The 18440-nt window shown below is 48.2% G+C and overlaps 1 protein-coding gene across 1 annotated transcript in view; it reads left to right on the forward strand.

Moving 5' to 3' along the window:
• Nucleotides 1-18440, forward strand: part of TBR1 (T-box brain transcription factor 1) — a 39148-nt gene that overhangs the window by 11813 nt on the left and 8895 nt on the right. Inside the window, exons 2-5 of the mRNA XM_061555084.1 lie at nt 1711-1865; nt 4737-4858; nt 9605-9763; nt 17608-17669. Coding sequence (XP_061411068.1) covers nt 1711-1865; nt 4737-4858; nt 9605-9763; nt 17608-17669 — 498 coding nt within the window. The remainder of the gene's footprint in view (nt 1-1710; nt 1866-4736; nt 4859-9604; nt 9764-17607; nt 17670-18440) is intronic.

Here is an 18440-nt window from a genome sequence, read left to right on the forward strand (position 1 = left end):
GATGTGAGTGGTGTATGTGAATGTAGCTGAGCGAGGGATGTGAGTGGTGTTAGTGAATGTAGCTGAGTGAGGGATGTGAGTGGTGTTTGTGAATGTAGCTGAGCGAGGGATGTGAGTGGTGTCTGTGAATGTAGCTGAGCGAGGGATGTGAGTGGTGTTAGTGAATGTAGCTGAGTGAGGGATGTGAGTGGTGTTTGTGAATGTAGCTGAGTGAGAGATGTGAGTGGTGTTTGTGAATGTAGCTGAGCGGGGGATGTGAGTGGTGTTTGTGAATGTAGCTGAGTTGGGATGTGAGTGGTGTTTGTGAATGTAGCTGAGTGGGGATGTGAGTGGTGTTTGTGAATGTAGCTGAGTGGGGGATGTGAGTGGTGTATGTTAATGTAGCTGAGTGAGGGATGTGAGTGGTGTTTCTGAATGTAGCTGAGTGGGGATGTGAGTGGTGTTTGTGAATGTAGCTGAGTGGGGATGTGAGTGGTGTATGTGAATGTAGCTGAGTTGGGATGTGAGTGGTGTTAGTGAATGTAGCTGAGTGGGGATGTGAGTGGTGTTTGTGAATGTAGCTGAGTGGGGGATGTGAGTGGTGTCTGTGAATGTAGCTGAGCGGGGGATGTGAGTGGTGTTTGTGAATGTAGCTGAGTTGGGATGTGAGTGGTGTCTGTGAATGTAGCTGAGTGAGGGATGTGAGTGGTGTTTGTGAATGTAGCTGAGCGAGGGATGTGAGTGGTGTCTGTGAATGTAGCTGAGCGAGGGATGTGAGTGGTGTTAGTGAATGTAGCTGAGTGAGGGATGTGAGTGGTGTTTGTGAATGTAGCTGAGTGAGGGATGTGAGTGGTGTTTGTGAATGTAGCTGAGCGGGGGATGTGAGTGGTGTTTGTGAATGTAGCTGAGTTGGGATGTGAGTGGTGTTTGTGAATGTAGCTGAGTGGGGGATGTGAGTGGTGTTTGTGAATGTAGCTGAGCGAGGGATGTGAGTGGTGTATGTGAATGTAGCTGAGCGAGGGATGTGAGTGGTGTCTGTGAATGTAGCTGAGCGGGGGATGTGAGTGGTGTTTGTGAATGTAGCTGAGTGAGATGTGAGTGGTGTTTGTGAATGTAGCTGAGCGAGGGATGTGAGTGGTGTCTGTGAATGTAGCTGAGTGGGAGATGTGAGTGGTGTCTGTGAATGTAGCTGAGTGGGAGATGTGAGTGGTGTTAGTGAATGTAGCTGAGTGAGCGATGTGAGTGGTGTATGTGAATGTAGCTGAGCGAGCGATATGAGTGGTATATATGAATGTAGCTGAGCGAGCGATGTGAGTGGTGTATGTGAATGTAGCTGAGTGAGCGATATGAGTGGTATATATGAATGTAGCTGAGTGAGCGATGTGAGTGGTGTATGTGAATGTAGCTGAGTGAGCGATATGAGTGGTATATATGAATGTAGCTGAACGGGGGATGTGAGTGGTGTATGTGAATCTAGCTGAGTGGGGGATGTGAGTGGTGTCTGTGAATGTAGCTGAGTGAGCGATATGAGTGGTATATATGAATGTAGCTGAGTGGGGGATGTGAGTGGTGTCTGTGAATGTAGCTGAGCGAGGGATGTGAGTGGTGTTTGTGAATGTAACTGAGTGAGCGATGTGAGTGGTGTTAGTGAATGTAGCTGAGTGGGGGGTGTGAGTGGTGTTTGCGAATGTAGCTGAGTGAGTGATATGGGGTCTCTCCGCTTCCCCGCAGGCGAATGTTCCCCTTCTTGAGCTTCACCGTGTCCGGCCTCGACCCCACGGCGCACTACAACATCTTCGTGGACGTCGTTCTTGCAGACCCCAACCACTGGCGCTTCCAGGGCGGCAAGTGGGTGCCCTGCGGCAAGGCGGACACCAACGTGCAGGGTGAGTGTGCGCGCGCGCGCGTGTGTGTCTGTATCACCTGCACCTAGCCTGGCACAAACGTCGCAGTCGCTTCAGCAACAGCAGCAGCAACAGCAGCAACAACGTGGAGGCGAATTGAGATTGATGTTGTTGGGAGCGTACGTCGGAGTGCGACTGTGACGAGGTGTGTGTTTGTCTGGGCGTGATGCTGACCACCCACTCCCTCGTGTGCCATTCCGGCCGTCATAGGTGCTCGCTAACAGCACTTGCCCCAACAGTCTGCTAAGGCGCTACGGGGGGGATCTTTGTCTTTGTACTTCTGTCTATAGGGGAGCGGTCGTGTAGCAGTTCGCCCGTTGCGCTACGAAGCCGGCGACCCGAATTCGCTTCCCGCTCACGGTCAACATCGGTGACGATTATCTGAACGGGTCCTAAGCCTCCACGAGGTCGACTCAGCCTCAATTGCGTGCCTGGTGCGCGCCAACGTCACTTGCACCTAAACGTCTGTTCAGGCTAGCCGGGAAATGCGTGTCCTGTGTGTGTTGGAGAGCATTAAAGGGATCGTGCGTGTTTTAGCGTTTGCGTGGCACTCGAAGCGCACCTAGCCTGGCACGAGCGTCGTAGGGACATCACCCGCCGCTTTCGTGGCGAACGGCGGTCGTTCTACGGCAACGCAAGGGAGCTGTGGCGCAGTGGTTAGCGCACTGCTATTTCGAACGCGGCGATTCCCGCTCGCAGGCAACATTTGGTCTGGCGAATATCTTGAACCCGTCCTGGACCTCCCCTAGATCCGCTCGGCATGGTGCGGCGCGTAAACATCAGCGCCGGGGAGACAAAGGCGGCCCGACATCGTTCTGGCCACACCACCCCGTTCATAGGTGCTCGCCAACACCACTTGTCCCACAGCCTGTGAAAGGCTACGTGGGTGATCTGTTTCTTTGTGTGTGACGGTGAATGTGTGTGTGTGTGTATGTCTTTGAACCTGTGTGCCCGTACGCATACGTGGGAGCGAGTGAGGGTTGTACATCTATACGTGCTGTAAGGTGTTCTTGCGAATGTGTATTTGTGTACAGGTCTGTGTTTGTACTTTGTGTGTATGTGTGTGTATACGAGACGGAATGCACTTAGAGCCCGCCCGCCTGGGTTCTATTCCCGGTCACGGATGACACCAGCGGCACGCGTGAATTGAACCGATCTCACGCTTCGCGAGCACGCGGTGCGTAAACGTAATCACTGGGGAAACAAAGACGAGCGGGCGTGGAGCTGGCTTCGCCACGTACGTCCGAAGAAAGGTGTTCCCCAACAGTCTCAAGGGCCATACGGGGAGTTGTGTCTGTCGTGTGTATGTTCAGGGCACGTGTGTCTGTGCAGGGCACGTGTGTCTACGGTACATGTACGTGAGCGTGTGCGTGCGTGCGTGAGTGTGTGTGTGAACACGTGTTTGTACACTCTGAGTAAATCCATTAAACACGCGATTCTAGCGTTTTCGGACACAGTAGTTAACATCAATGGCACGCGGTATCTAAACCTCCACTAGGTCGACTCAACCTTAAACGAGTACCTGATGCGGTGAGCAATCATCATCTCTGCGTGGGACAAAAGCAGTCTGACTCGGTGATGACCACGCTACTATCGTCGTGAGCCGATCCGGCCTTAATAGATGCTCGCTAACAGCATTTGCCCCCTGACGACTGATGTGTTTTGGGGAGCGGTAGTGTAGTGGTTAGTGCGCTGCGCTACGAATTCTTCGACACCCCAGTTCGATTCCCTCTCACGGCCAACACCAGTGACGATTATCTGAACCATTCCTGGGCTTCCCCTAGGTCGACTCAGCCTCAAATGCGGTGTGTAAACATCGCCACTGGGGAGACAAAGGCGGTCGGGCGTGGTGCTGACCACCCACCCCCTCCGTGTCCCGTTCCGACCTTCATAGGTGCTCGCTAACAGCACTTGCCCCAACGGTCTGTTGTAGGCTATAAGGGAGATCTTTGTCTTTGTTTGCATACTGCACTCACCGCGCATGGCCGGAGCGATTGCCCATCGCATCTCATCGCGCAGTAATAATGACATTCTCACGGCAGCAAATGAGACAAGCTGGCGCGAGTGACACCTACTGAGTGGCGTTATAAGTATTGGTCTATAGCTGTCGCATTAAAGTATGACATCGGTATCACTTACCGTGCGCACAGCGATATATGCATATATACGTATACACATATACGTATATATACACATATACGTACAGAGGCAAAGGTCCTTCCGTTACGGGCTGACGTTGCCGGGGCAAATGCTGTTAAGCGGATCGAGTTGTAAGGGCAGATCGAGCGCAGACACGGGGTGGGTGGTGTGGCATCACCGCGGAACCTCTGACTGTCTTGGTCTCCCTGGTGCTGAGATGGCACTTATCACTGATGTTGTCATTGGTTGTAAATTGAAGCTAGATAGTCGGATTCGTGGCGCTTTGCGCGACCCATTGTCCCACCGTTGCCTTATAACAACAACACACATAGACGCGATGAATTATTGTAGATTATTATTTGTTTCTAAAAAAAATGTGTTGTTGTGACGTTCTGACTCGCCCCCACTGGACATTAGTGAAAAAGAGCTTTCTAGCTCATCGGATTCCTCCAGTATAAATACAAATTCTGATTCTGAGATGCAATGTTACGTTTTAGTCCACCATCCCGGCCATCTCGAGGGAGTGTCGTTTTGTTTTATTCCCAGCATCATTTACTTGACCAGGAAAAAATATCTATACACGGTTTCCACCTTCACGAGGCTCATCGGCAGAGTCGGACAAAGTGAGCGACGACGTTCGTATTTGGTGATCGTGTTTTTATTTTGCTCGCTCGGGATGCCTTCAAAGCAGACGGGTTCTGCCGTGTGTTGCAGGGAACCGCATGTACCTCCATCCAGACTCGCCCAACACGGGCGCGCACTGGATGCGCCAGGAAATCTCTTTTGGAAAGCTGAAGCTCACCAACAACAAGGGCGGCACCAACAACACGGGACAGGTGCGCGCACGCAACGCACCGCACCGGACAGACACACACACACAGAAACTCTGCGGGCCAAGAGACCTCTCACACCACCCGCAGAGCTCGACTCACGTACGTGTGGCGGGACATATTTACGACGGTGGTCGTTATGCTACACGTGGCCTCCTGATCCAGCAATGTGGAGGCAGCAGCGAGGTTCGGTGGTTCACGCAGATGTCGTGAAACCTCCGATACCGTAGAGGCACAGAGGTCGCCATAGCCTGGCTCGTCGGAAAATGGCAGTACAGCAAGTGGATGAATCTCCATCTGTTTCCATCTGTACAAGACAAGGGTTGCCCCCCTCACACGCGTGGAGTTTCTCCGGGTGCTCCGGTTTCCTCTCACATAGTATGAAACGTTGACTACTGGAGTTGCTCAAACATCCCAGTATAGGATCACAGAGCTTGGACAATTGTTGGCCCCGGTTCTGGCTGCCTTCCCGCTTCTCTGTGGTTCCCTGTGCCTCTAATACACAAACAGAGGCGGGCACACCATACCTGAAGCCCCCTGACACCATAAAGTGACGAACACACCTCAAAGTCCATCTTCTACACAAAATGGACGAGCACACATTCCTGGCAGACTAATACACGTATCGAACACATCTAACAAACAAACGTACCTACCTTAACATACATAGCAGGCTAATACTCATAATAAATGCACCTACCTCACCTATAATACATCACATGCTAACGCGCCTACTTAGAGCGAACTGACGTAACGCGGCTCCTGCATACATCACATCACCCCATCACCTCCATGCTCTACAACATACACCTGCCCTACCTAACTCGCTCACTACGTCGAACTGTCGTAGCACCGTTAATGTACCTGACTCACCCACTGCACCTGCTACACAGACATCTGGACCTGCATCATTGCCCCCCCTCCACCCCCCGAGCCCATCGAAGATTGGCAGCTTCGCAAGCTCGCGGTCTAAATCCCGCACGCGTGCATCCACGCGTGGCTTTGCGGAGTGTAGCGATGTGATTCCACGCGTGTGTGTGTGTGCGTGTTAGGGGGATGGCTGGGGTGGGGTGGGAGGAGTGGTTAGCGGGGGGAGAGTGGGGGGGGGGAGTTATTTAATTGGGACCGATCCATTGCCGCACAGGGGTGAGAAAGGCGCCAGCCGAAGCGAAACGGAGCGTGGTGAGAAACGGGTTTACGGACTTGTAATCGCGCCTGCGAACCCACCCCCACTCTGATAAGTAAACCACTACCTCCCACCCCTAACCCTCTCCTTGTCCTCCTCCCCACGCCACAACCAGCACCGCCCGCTGCATCATCCCAGACCCTACGGTGCGCCCCATCGCTACCCATTACACACACACACAGATGATGCGGCCAGCCTCTACGCTGACATCCACCCCTCGGGAACTCCACGCAAGCGGCACTAAACACATTGTATCACGAAGCGCGTGTCTCGATCACGGGTGCCTTTGAGGTGTTCGTGACGCCGCTTAGGTTAGGCGGGGGGTGGGCTGTTAGATGAAAACTCAACACGTTCATCAATGACACTATGTGGCCTTGAAAGAAAACGGATACACGAGGCGACGTTTCGAGCAATGGCTCTTCTTTAGAGCACATACACATGGAGGCCAGAGAGCTATAGTGGATTCGTGTAGGAGACTCGAGTGGATTCTTTTTTTGGGGCTAAATGTGTTTCAACAGCACACTGCTTGGACACCTTCGCCATCGTGCCGTCCAGATCTGCGATGTGTTTTGCCGGTGTCGTACGACATCGTGTCCGTCGTTTCGCTCCACCGTGCTCGGAGCACCTTCGGGAATTGAACATTCTTCAGGCACAACCCAAGAGCACATCGGAGGGGCAGATGGCAAGTTCGCGATTTTTATTTTAAAATGTTGCAGATCGGTAGAGATTCCCTCTCGGTCTCTGGGAGAAAAAAAGAACACGATTTTGGCAATACAAACATCAGAGATTACGTAACGTGGTGTCTACCAGTTTCGTTTGTAAACGATGACGTGGTATCTTGCGCTACCGTGCCCGTTATTTCTCAACACATCTGCAATGTTTCGCTTGAAAAAGATCCACGTGTCGTTTAAATATCGATCTCGGTCCCCAGTATCCTAACGTTTCTACTTTTTTTTATCATAATATTCACATTCGTAACGATGTGTTGGGTTTGGCGCAGGTGATTTTTGATCCATATTTCGTCGCTCGTGCAAATTTGCGTGTGCCTTTAATAAACATGCGGTAAAATGCAGTGGTTAACACATATACTAAATCACACGAACAATCATATTAACACAAAAAAATAATGGCTATTATATTTGATGATGGTGTATACATACCCTCGTTTCCCTACGAAGTGAAATATACGATCTAACCATGGCGTGACTAGTGCATACTCATCATGCACACAACTGCATTTCTCACTTTAACTAAATACGTCGCTATTTAAAAATATATGTTTTCATAGCCCTTTCATCCAAAGATATAGCACTTAATTTGTCATCAAATATAATTCCTAAACAATGCCAGTCGGGCAAAAGGTCAATGACGATTCTCTTCTTCCTCTAAGTGGGCGCATAAGCAAAACATTGGAATGATGCTTTTGATAATTAATCATCACCCGTCTCCAATGCAACGCCTATTGAATACTGACTGATTACCATATACATACCCTACTCCCTGTGAGTTGCTTGTGTCAATCCAGCCTGCACGACCAGTCCCTGCTGTGAATTCCACACGTGGAAGGTGGTTGCCGATTGTGATGGTCGGTCTGCGCCTCGTCTTACGCGGATAATCTTTGTCTTTTACTCAAGTCCGGCTTGCGTGGAGGAGTAGGCCAAATACCCTCCTTAGAGGGGCTCTATCGAGTCCCATCACCTGGAGGCCACCAGCAGCGGCTTGAAGAAGCAATTGAAGGGATGAATCTCTTTTCCTGCTCACGTCGAGTTTTTGAAGTTAATTGAGCTATTTTCGATACTTACGTCCCCCAGACAGCCATCGCTTAGTAGGAGGTCGCCCATTATTTTCTGACCCCAATTATCTGGAACTCCTTTCCTCCCCCAGCCGTCCGTGCTCTTGACTCTGTCCGTGTTCAAGTCCAGTCGCAGGAGCTGCATTTCTCCCCTCTGCAAGTGACCGCCCGCCTCTGTTTGTCTCTAGAATAAATATGCCCACCGGTGTTATACAGCGTATCGAGATGCGGTCGCATTTAGAAGCGATGTAAATCCACACCGTGATGTGTTTGTATGCGGCATTGCCTGTGCTAAGCCCTACTCGCGGCGCACAATCGTTTGTCCCCGCGAAGCACGCAACGAGGAGGTATCACAACTGAAATGGACAGCGATGGATGTCCGCGACCATTCAATTGAGCAAACAGAAAAACCACAAAATGGTCAATGCGAATAAAAATGATGCACTACTTAACTTTCATTGAAGGAATTGTCATTGATTTATTGATACGATTATATATTCATTAACGCAAGTGCTGATGTTGTATTTTAGTATTGCCTAGTTGGTTTTCTTTCACAAGCCTAAACGTATACATCATACACCCGTACATAAATGACAACACACACATATATACTATATATGATAATGCCATACATGGCAATGACTCAAGGTCAATATTTCATGACCGGCAGTGCCATCGATATCTCCGCGCCTCGCCATCGCTTCCTTCCTTCTGCTATACGCCGTCGTTTTTGCTAAGTCGACATCCAACTGGATCGAGGTCTTGCTTCTCCTTCGTCGCTGACCTCTGGGTTTCCACTCCAGTGCATGTCTCGGTACCAGAACTGTCTTGCAATGTCATATCTCCAGCTCCCAAGTTGCTTACCCTATCCCCAGCCCCCAAGTTGCTTCCCCTATACTTCCATGAACACCCTTGCGTAAGTGGCGTAGCAATCGAGTATGGAAGCAGTGAAACGGCACCGGGACCCACAGGATGGAGGGATCCAGGCACCCGGTTAAGAAGAACTGGGAGGTGGGAGGAGAATTGAAAAGGGTGTCCCATTCCATTACTTGCACGAAAACTTAACTCGCAAACAAACACCTTGAGAGAAAAAAACACCCAACGCAGAAGATCCCTGCGTTTTATCTTCCACGAAGCTCATGGTGCATCCTAAACCGCATCCCTACAAACCATGACAAATGCGGATAAATGATGTAGAAATATAAAATTAAAAACTCTCCAAGTGTCCGATTGCGGTCATCCAGAACGGAAGGTGCAACATATAACGACGCGATGCCCGATCCGGAATACGAAGGAGACATCACCACGGCGATAACACTCTACTGCCCTTGTGGCGGTCGTCTGCCTTGACCACCTGAATGAGTATTTGTAGTTGTTGCTCTGCATCGACATCAGTCGTACGAAATAAGTTTGACGTGCACCAAGGCTCAAGACAACCACGATACGCCATTGCCTGCGAAAAAATTATAGTGAATTACATCGGCTAAGCACACACATCTCTTATAAGCAACGCATGCTTGCATTAACACTAGTGGTGGGAGGTAAACGGCAAATTCTGATATAAGCACAGCTGGCCTTGCTCTGAAGGGATGTGCTTATATCCGGCTTCTACTGGGTTTTTTCATAAAAAGACACGGTTGCTGAGCACAGGACCAAAACGCAAAGTGGCCAGCCACTCAACAGCACTTTTACGTTTTCCACACGTTCGTGACATCTGCTCCCCGTGCTCCCTGCCACGGCTGCCTGGACGCGGATGCGATTCTTCTGTTCGCAGATGATCGTGTTGCAGTCGCTGCACAAGTACCAGCCGCGGCTGCACGTGGTGGAGGTGAACGAGGAGGGCGTGGAGGATGCCACGCAGCCGGGACGAGCTCAGACCTTCACGTTCCCCGAGACGCAGTTCATCGCGGTCACCGCCTACCAGAACACGGACGTGAGACGCCCCGCCAGTCCGTCGATTGCACCAACAATCACATTTGTAAATGACGAGAAACCCCCCCCCCCCCCCATCATAATAGTGCGGGACTGAAAACCATACGTTTTAAACAACACCACCACCACCACAAAAAACGTGTAAAAATTACAGAGCATATGTGGATATATATGCAAAAATCCATTAGCAATTCCTGAAACAAATGCGCATTGTAGTCCCCTTTAACCAATGTTAAACTTGCACAGATTTACCGCTCTGAGTCAATCCGCTGATGGGTTATTTGACAAAAACTTCAGCACGCTGGTCAGCGCCAATTGGTGACGGCTGGGAGCAAAGGTGTGAGGTGCGGCCAGGGTCTCGACGAGGATTGATTCACCTACCAATCGCCACTGCTGATAGCCGCGGCTGAGGCTAGAACTCAGCTGACCGGTAAAACAATACAATTTGCAATGAAGTTTGTATTTATGACGCTTCTAAATTAGGCCACATCTCAATACGCTTTACATACACAGGGAATACAGTACATACACATCTGGAGATTTTGAATAAGAAGTGGAGTTTTGAGAAATGTACTCTAAGCAAAGAGAGAGAGAGAGGGGGGGGGGGTAGAATTATATACGTTACGGTAGAATATTGTATGAAAACAATTCTTAAGATTAGAAGAGTGCCAATGTAGAAGAAAGTTGTAATTCCCTTGCATTGAACAGGTGGTATCAGCAGAGTGTACGGATAGACAAAGGGAATTCCAGACCACGTGACAGCAGAAAAGAAGCACCCTCATCTTGAGCAAAGGTTTGTTGATGGAGGGGTTTTACAAGCAGTGCAAAAAGTTCCCGTAATATCACGGTATCAACAATATTCTGGCGTTGCCCATGTTGTTGTGTTTACCACGGCCTCAGCACGGAGTAAACGAAGCTGCACGTTGCTCAGAGACAAAACAACTTGGTTCAACCACATTTTAAAATGGTTTTGCTACCAGTCACAAGCGCTCCGAGCTGACTGGGTGTCACGTGCTCGTGAAGACAACCTGGTTAAACATGCCCGATTCCTTATGCAGGTGACGACGAGGAAATGTGTGATGAGAAAATTTGATGAATCCGTCTTTAATGAAGACAAATAACCCACTCGAATTCGTTATTTTCGTTCACCCTCATTTATTTCAACATCCCTGGTTATTTTTTTTTATTATCGGCCGAACAAACCCGTTCCTTCCCTAGATATACTGATGATCTTCTTGGACCAGGCCTCCTAGGTGAGAAGGGAGGGATAGGGGTCGGGCCTCATAATTAATTCTTAATGTTCAGTCATGGACCCTCATAGATGACCATGGGTCAATGATGTGCAACTTTGTTTGGCGTGGGACTTTGCACAGCATTTGAAGACTGCAATGAAATCACACACAGGAAAGTTGCCCCGTTTATCTTCATGGTGCAGTAGATTTTGTGAATGGGCTGAATGGAGTGAAGTTGAGAAGTGGTTTTGTTGGTGGAGTGGAATTGAGTGGTGGTTGGAAAGATCGGGTTAATATATATTTGGATTGGTTTTCGTGGAGTTTAGACGTGATTGATTTGGTGTAGTGGAAGTTGACAGAGATTGGGTTGGTGGAGTGAAGTTGAAGACTATAGAGTTTTTTTGTAGTTGAATTGAGATGTGATTGAGTTAGTCTGCGGTCGAATGAAAATTGAGTCGGCGGAGTGTCATTGGAAGAGGGTTTAGGCTTTTTGGGGGTGGTGAGAAATAGAAATGGGGAGCTCGGTCCTGTGGGAAGGCAGCCAAGGGATGCTGCGTGGGTGTAGACAAATGATCGGGGCGCACGTCATATACCATTCTCTCAGTCCACATTGCACGGAGCGTATTGTGTCTGGATCTCACGTCAACTAAGCCAATGCCGTTGCGACTTTGGGGCTCAGGGGCTCACGGGAAAAATCTCGCCCTCATTGAAAACGTGACTTGGACGTATTGAACAGCCCTGCAGCGTGGGGGGGGGGGGCGAGGGGTACTAAGATTCAGAGGGGCACGCACGCCACGGTGAATGTTAAATAAACTTGAAACCAATGTGAAACGAAACACAGGGATGAACAACGATACGATCTGCTTTTGCGTTGCATGCATTCCACTCTGGCTCTCACCCCCTGTGTGAATGAAGAAAGGCTGCGACGTCCACCGTTAATTGTGCGAACAAAACATGTGTGCCAACAATTACTGCGGTGACTAAAACTGCACAAGGGCGGCTGAGTATTCAGCGTGGTGGGGGGGGGGGGGGACTCAGTCAATTAGCAAGTTCTTATCGCCAGTAAGCAACATCCCTTAATAACTTAATACTGTAGTTTATTATTTGTTCGCGGAGCCCAATTGGAAGAAACTCCTTGGATGGTGGTGGCTTGATCTGGTGGCATGCGTGGATTATTATTATTTGTACAGCATGCCACGTATATTTGATGCCGTTTAATTGCACTGACCTTCTCAAACTCCATCTCGCTCCCCTCCCCACGCATCAATGTCCCCCATTCACGTGCGCATTGCGCAACGTGCCAGACGGTTCGTAGACAATCGAAGACGGACCGCGGGGAGTCGCACTGATTGACGTCGCCTTAATAATGCGTGTCGTAGGCACTGACATACGCGCCACATATCATTACTTGCTGGAGCACCATGAACAGTCTGGCGTGATGATTAGCACACTCGCGCTCGCAAGCCGGTGGTCACTCGTTCGATTTGATCTCCTGACGTTGGCAATTGAAACAATGGGCAAGTTTCTTAAGTATCCCCGCCTTTGTCTACCCAGCAATATAAATTGGTAAACCACAGTCGATCGGCAGATCGCAGTGTACTGTAGTTGTATAAAGTGTAGATTATCTTGATTTTAAGCTTTCGTGACCTGAAGACGGCCGCTTGTGTTGCGACCGAAACGTCGTGTTTTTTTATTTATTTTTCTATCTCCGTGACTTTACCGAAAGAACCAGAGAGTATAAAGTGTGAATAATCCCGCCTCTTCCGGGACGCCTGGCCGGAGTGGAAGAGTAGGCCTAAATAATCTTCCCATGATATTATACTCTCTAGAGGTTGTCTCTTAGAGGTCATAGAACTCTCACTCGGGCACGCCCGTCCGTCAGCATTGTAAAGAGCAACACCATGCAGCGCTGCACCTTTACAATAAAGAACAACAAGACTAAGCGTGTTTGGAATTACAGAAGCCGCTTACAGTTTAATTAGCCCGTGCGTTAATTGCTCATCTTAGCTTCCAAGTGGCGCGAGATAATTTCTAAAAACCCATTTTGCCTTCCTCCCCTGCGAATGGGGGAAAAAAACCCACCCCCACGGCTTACAGAGATGATGTATCTCGTCTCATCTCACCGCTCCGCGTCGCGCCCTGTTTCACTCATGACTCGGCACACAGTAGAGTTGCCAACCTTTGAAGGGGGAAAAAACAACCGGGACATATCATGGGAAGAAGAATATCTCCCAATGTCAATAGGGGGGAGGGGGGGAACTGCATGCAAATGCATGATCTTGAGTGGTGTATTATTGTGCAACTAACAAAAACAGGGGGGGGGGGGGGGGTTAATCTCCCGGGAAGGCTTCCACATTTCCTCGCCTGATATGCAGGAGGTCGGGGGTTGTTGGATGCCTACCCTGACGCCTGTTTATTTTGACTTTGCATGTTCTCCCCATGATCGCGTGGATTTTTCTCGGGGGTCCTCTGATTTTTCCCTTCACATTTAGGAACATGCTTTTGGATTATTTTGATTATTTGGCTGCTATAAATTTCCACACGATAAGCCACTTCGTTGAGCTATCATGTGTGGCCAGGTCGCTTCGGAAAAGAGCTATGTGGCTGAGTGGACTTTCCCTCGTAAAATAGAATAGTTTAGTTTTTTGTGTGATTTGCTTAACTTTCTTAGACTTTGCACTCCTAATGTGTTTTGAATTGTTTGTTGTTATAACTTTCTGGCCTGCCCCTATTGGAGATCTGTGAAAAAGAGCACTATAGCTCATCAGATTCCTCCAGTAAAAATAAAGATTCTGATTCTGAAAAACAGTGTCAAGTGGCAACCCAAGTACAGATACGAGATTCGGGGAGATCCAGACTGTACGTGTTTCATATGACATGAGTGGTATCATTGGCTATGTGAAGTCCACGGTTAAAACAGGAAGCAAAACTAATTATACTTATCGTCTTGACTTAAAGCTTTCGTGACTGCAGGAATTAATGTTCTTTGGGTCTTTCGGTAAAGCCACGTAGATATAAAAATAATAATAAAAAATATCACGACGTTTCGATCGCAACACAAGCAATCGTCATCAGGTGACAAAATGTAGCAGGAGCGCTGCTGAAACAGGATGTTATAAAGGTTTGAGATGGGTGTAGCCCAAGGGTCATAAGTGAAGTGGGCGGGGCTAGGGATGGAATTTGCATGTAAATGTAAGATCGGAGAGCTGATGTACCTCCACGGCTACGAAGCTGTGGAGATGGCCATTGTATTGTGAGAGATTAGCATGTCAATTTAAGAAAAACGAAAACCACCGCCACATCGAGGATAACGAGCAACGGTGGCTGTGTTAGTGAGACATTGAGCCTGTTACTGTAAAGCAATCATTGGAAGGACGTTATTAACCAGTTGAAGTCATAACTAGCTGTGATGTTTCCATCCTACCTGCCGATGTTAGCAGTTATTTTCGACTCTCTGAGTTGTCTCACTAACACAGCCACCGTTGCTCGTTATCCTCGATGTGGCGGTGGTTTTCGTTTTTCTTACATTGACATGCTAATCTCTCACAATACAATGTCCACCTCTACAGCTTCGTATTCGTGGAGGTACATCAGCTCTGCGATCTTACATTTACATGCAAATTCCATCTCTAGCCCCGCCCACTTCGCTTATGACCCTTGGGCTACACCCATCTCAAACCTTTATAACATCCTGTTTCAGCAGCGCTCCTGCTACATTTTGTCACCTGATGACGATTGCTTGTGTTGCGATCGAAACGTCGTGATATTTGTATTATTTTTCTATCTACGTGGCTTTACCGAAAGACGCAAAGAATATGCGTATAGTGTAAATATGTACGTAACATGTAGTAGTATTATTTATTTAATCAAATTTTAAAATATATGATTATGTCCCAGAGCTTCCTCACGAAAGTTTGACGCTACGTTCATGAGAAAAAAAAGACTAGAAAATAATTCCAAGATCACTCCATTAATGTCACTGCTGAGTCTGGCTCCTCAGTGATGTCACTAGAGCGCTGTTGAACGATTTAAAGTAATGTTTAAAAAAAACATCACCAACTAAGGTTCCAACTCGTGTTAGAGAGTCCTGGACACGTAGCTTAGTTACACATGTAGCGACAAGATTAAGAGCCGTTTCCTTATATTTTAAGACCAGCTGAAAGTCGAATCAGAACCTGTCCTTAGACTCCCCCTCGATCAACTGCGACTTGGATGAGTTTCCGGTGCGGTGTGTAAAGTTCGTCATTGGGTAGACAAAGGCGGTCGGGCGTTGTGCTAGCCACACCACCACCGTCGGGCACCGTATCTGGTTGAATAGGCACTCGACAGCTCTACATTATACACTGTGTACGGCCATACGGAGGCTATCATCGTCTGATATCCTCATCGTCTGCACATCCCTGCAACAAAAACACAGCATAAGCATTTTCTAGTCGTTGCTAAGACTATGAGCTGAAAACGAAACAATGGCTCATCAGCCGACAGGATTGCTCGAACAAATTGCCGGTGAATTGCCAGCTGTTATTGGCACGGACCTTCCGTTATATATTTGGGATATAGCAATGATCATCAGTGCGTTGAATACATCGTGATGAGCCTTGTGTTGTGTAAAGTGAACGGCTTGCAGTGGTGATTGACATCACCTATAGTCTACGCATCCAATACATTTAGACGATGGTAACTGAGACAAATTCTTGTAACGTTCTTCAAGGGCCATGCAGAATGGCGAAATTTGGCGTGCAGTCGAGTCGAAATGCATTGGACTAGAAAGAGCCCCAAAAAATATACATATACACTTTGGAATTCGTGTACTGTCCCGGATGAAAGTTGATTGGTTTCACTCATAGGGCAGGTCAGATTACAAGTGCTGAATCGCGTTAAGTCTCGTGCTAAACACTGACACAGAGACGTCCCCCGTCACCAGTGAACCAATCAATCCCCCCCCTCCTCCCACCCCCCTCGGAGTGTGACGCTAAAGCCGGTTGAATGTGGGCCAAGCCAGACCTCATCCGCTTGCACGCGCGGAGCGGAACGTGCTGTGCTCTACGCCCCCCCCCCCCACACTTAGCCAGGTTCGATTCCCGAACGTGATGCACGATAACAGTGACAATTAGTAGTTGATCCTGAAGTGGCGTTCCCTCTAGGTAGAATCGATATAAAAACAAGCGGGGCCTATGTAATGCGTTGTCAACATGAACACCTGGGAGACAAGAGCCAAAGCGGCAATATATTAACAGCGCTTCATATGTGACCCGTGTTGTATTTTTGTGGGTTAATGAGGTCATTTATATTTGTGACGTATTCATCCTGTATATGGCCCTATAGGTGCACGCCGCATATGCAGTATGGGTCTACAGTTAGAAGTTTAGTAGTGGTACGTGCCAAATTATGCGGGCAGCACTTTGTAAGAATGGTTTCTTCAAAAGACGAAATATTCACAGAGGAACCTATTTTTGGTTAACCCGATGATGCATCCTTGTGTCTAAGAGACCCGTCATGATTACTTGCTATACATGCTGCAGGCTCTTGCATGACCTCACACAAGACATTTAACATCGAATTACCTAAAGGGATCAAACGGTCACATTTTTGTAAGTAAATAGACGTTGCTAGCCTTTTGCCTGTCCAAGGACGGGTGTATTTCAGTAAATCTGAAACTTGCAAGCGAAAATCAGACCGCGACGTAATATTCATTGCATCAATTCGTGTGCAATTTGTAAGGCCGCGGGGACACAGACCTATTTCATTTAAAGGTTATAATCCCTTGTTCATCATGACGTCCTTTTTACTTCGATGTCTCAACAGCGTTACGGAGATCGCGTGACGTGAGGGTTCTGCCTTTGTAGTGAGGGTTGTGAGTTGACGCCGAGGATGGGGGTGGAGGCGCCTCGCCCCCCCCCCCATGTGGAGTGATGTCACCCGCTAATTATTATGAATGGGGGGGGGGGGTGTCCATTTGGAGGACGTCACCTTATAATGATTATTAATTAAGAGGGCTGTTCGATGTGGAGTGACGTCACCTGCTCGTGATTATTAATGAGTAGGGGGGGGTGCTACATGTGGAGTGACGTCACCCGCACATGCTTATTAATGAGGGGGGGGGGTCCATGTGCAGGAGGTCACCTGGTCATGATTATTAATGAGGGGGGCTGGCCGACGTGGAGTGACGTCACGCGCGGGACACACAGACATTCTTGGCTCATGATAGTAGTAAATTACGTGTCCAGGTCTTCCAGACCCGACCACTTTAACAGCGGAGAGTATTTCAGGACTGCATCCTAATGTTATGGAAAAGGAAATACGATTACATACAGCATTCTTTATTTTCATAACCTTTAAACTGCCCGTCATGTATGTACAGTACGTGCGATGTTGCATATCCGACTCGCTGGGGACTGAGTTATAACCGGATGTGTGAAGGATGGGTTATGATACACCATGCACAAACTCTGTACTGAACTGGGTGGTTAATTCGTCAGTGCGGATGTTTGACGTTGCACTGGATAGTAATTCCAATAAAACGTACAACGTATGTGTATATTAATAAAGTAAAAAAAAAAATAACGAAGTTATTCAACTAGTTTGACAAAAATACCTTTTTTTTATTCCGCAGATCACGCAGCTGAAAATCGACCACAACCCGTTCGCGAAGGGATTTCGTGACAACTACGACTCGTAAGCTTTGCGATTTGGTCTCATTAACAAACAATTCATACATGACAATCACATTTTTCATCAAAATCCTACACGACCACGTAAACATGCGCGCTTAACTCACAATGTACGTGTTAATGAATGCATTCAGTTTAAGTGATGGTGACGATAATGATGATGATATAAAAAAAATATTCACGAAACTAGCATTATTTCACGTGATTCATGAAGTGCCCTTTTCTTAGGACTCGTCTTGCTATGATTAGTCGTATAGGCTGTATATCACCCCAAAGAGTGTAAGCGATTGTAAACACTGAAACTGTGCATATGCTATTGGTCTGTAGGTAATAGGTCAAGGTTCGTTGGTTTATACTCTTAGGTTTTTTCGGTAAAGTCACGTAGGTAAAAAATTTTAAATTAATAAAAGTAAAATAAAACAAATTAAAAAATTCACGACGTTTTGGAAGCAACACAAGCCTCCGTCTTCTGGTGGAACTGTCACAGCCACGACAGCTGTATCAAGTAAATGAGAGAGTAAATGAGAGATCACAAGAAATACTACCCCGTATATATAATGGTCGAGGGGGGAAGTTCGTTGGTTTCTCAATTCGCTTGTCCTGGTGGGGGTCGCGGCGGCTGCATGGTGACTAGGGCGGTGCAGACCTCCCTTTCACTGGCCACAGACTCCAGCTCCTCCTAGGGAATTGCCAGGCGTTCCCAGGCCAGCCGAGCGACATAGTCCCGCCAGCAAGTCCTGGGCCGGCCCCGAGGTCTTCGCCTAGCGGGACATGC

The sequence above is a fragment of the Lethenteron reissneri genome, chromosome 20 (assembly GCF_015708825.2).
Source record: "Lethenteron reissneri isolate LAM-NWPU_2019-01 chromosome 20, ASM1570882v1, whole genome shotgun sequence".
Lineage (NCBI taxonomy): Eukaryota > Metazoa > Chordata > Hyperoartia > Petromyzontiformes > Petromyzontidae > Lethenteron > Lethenteron reissneri.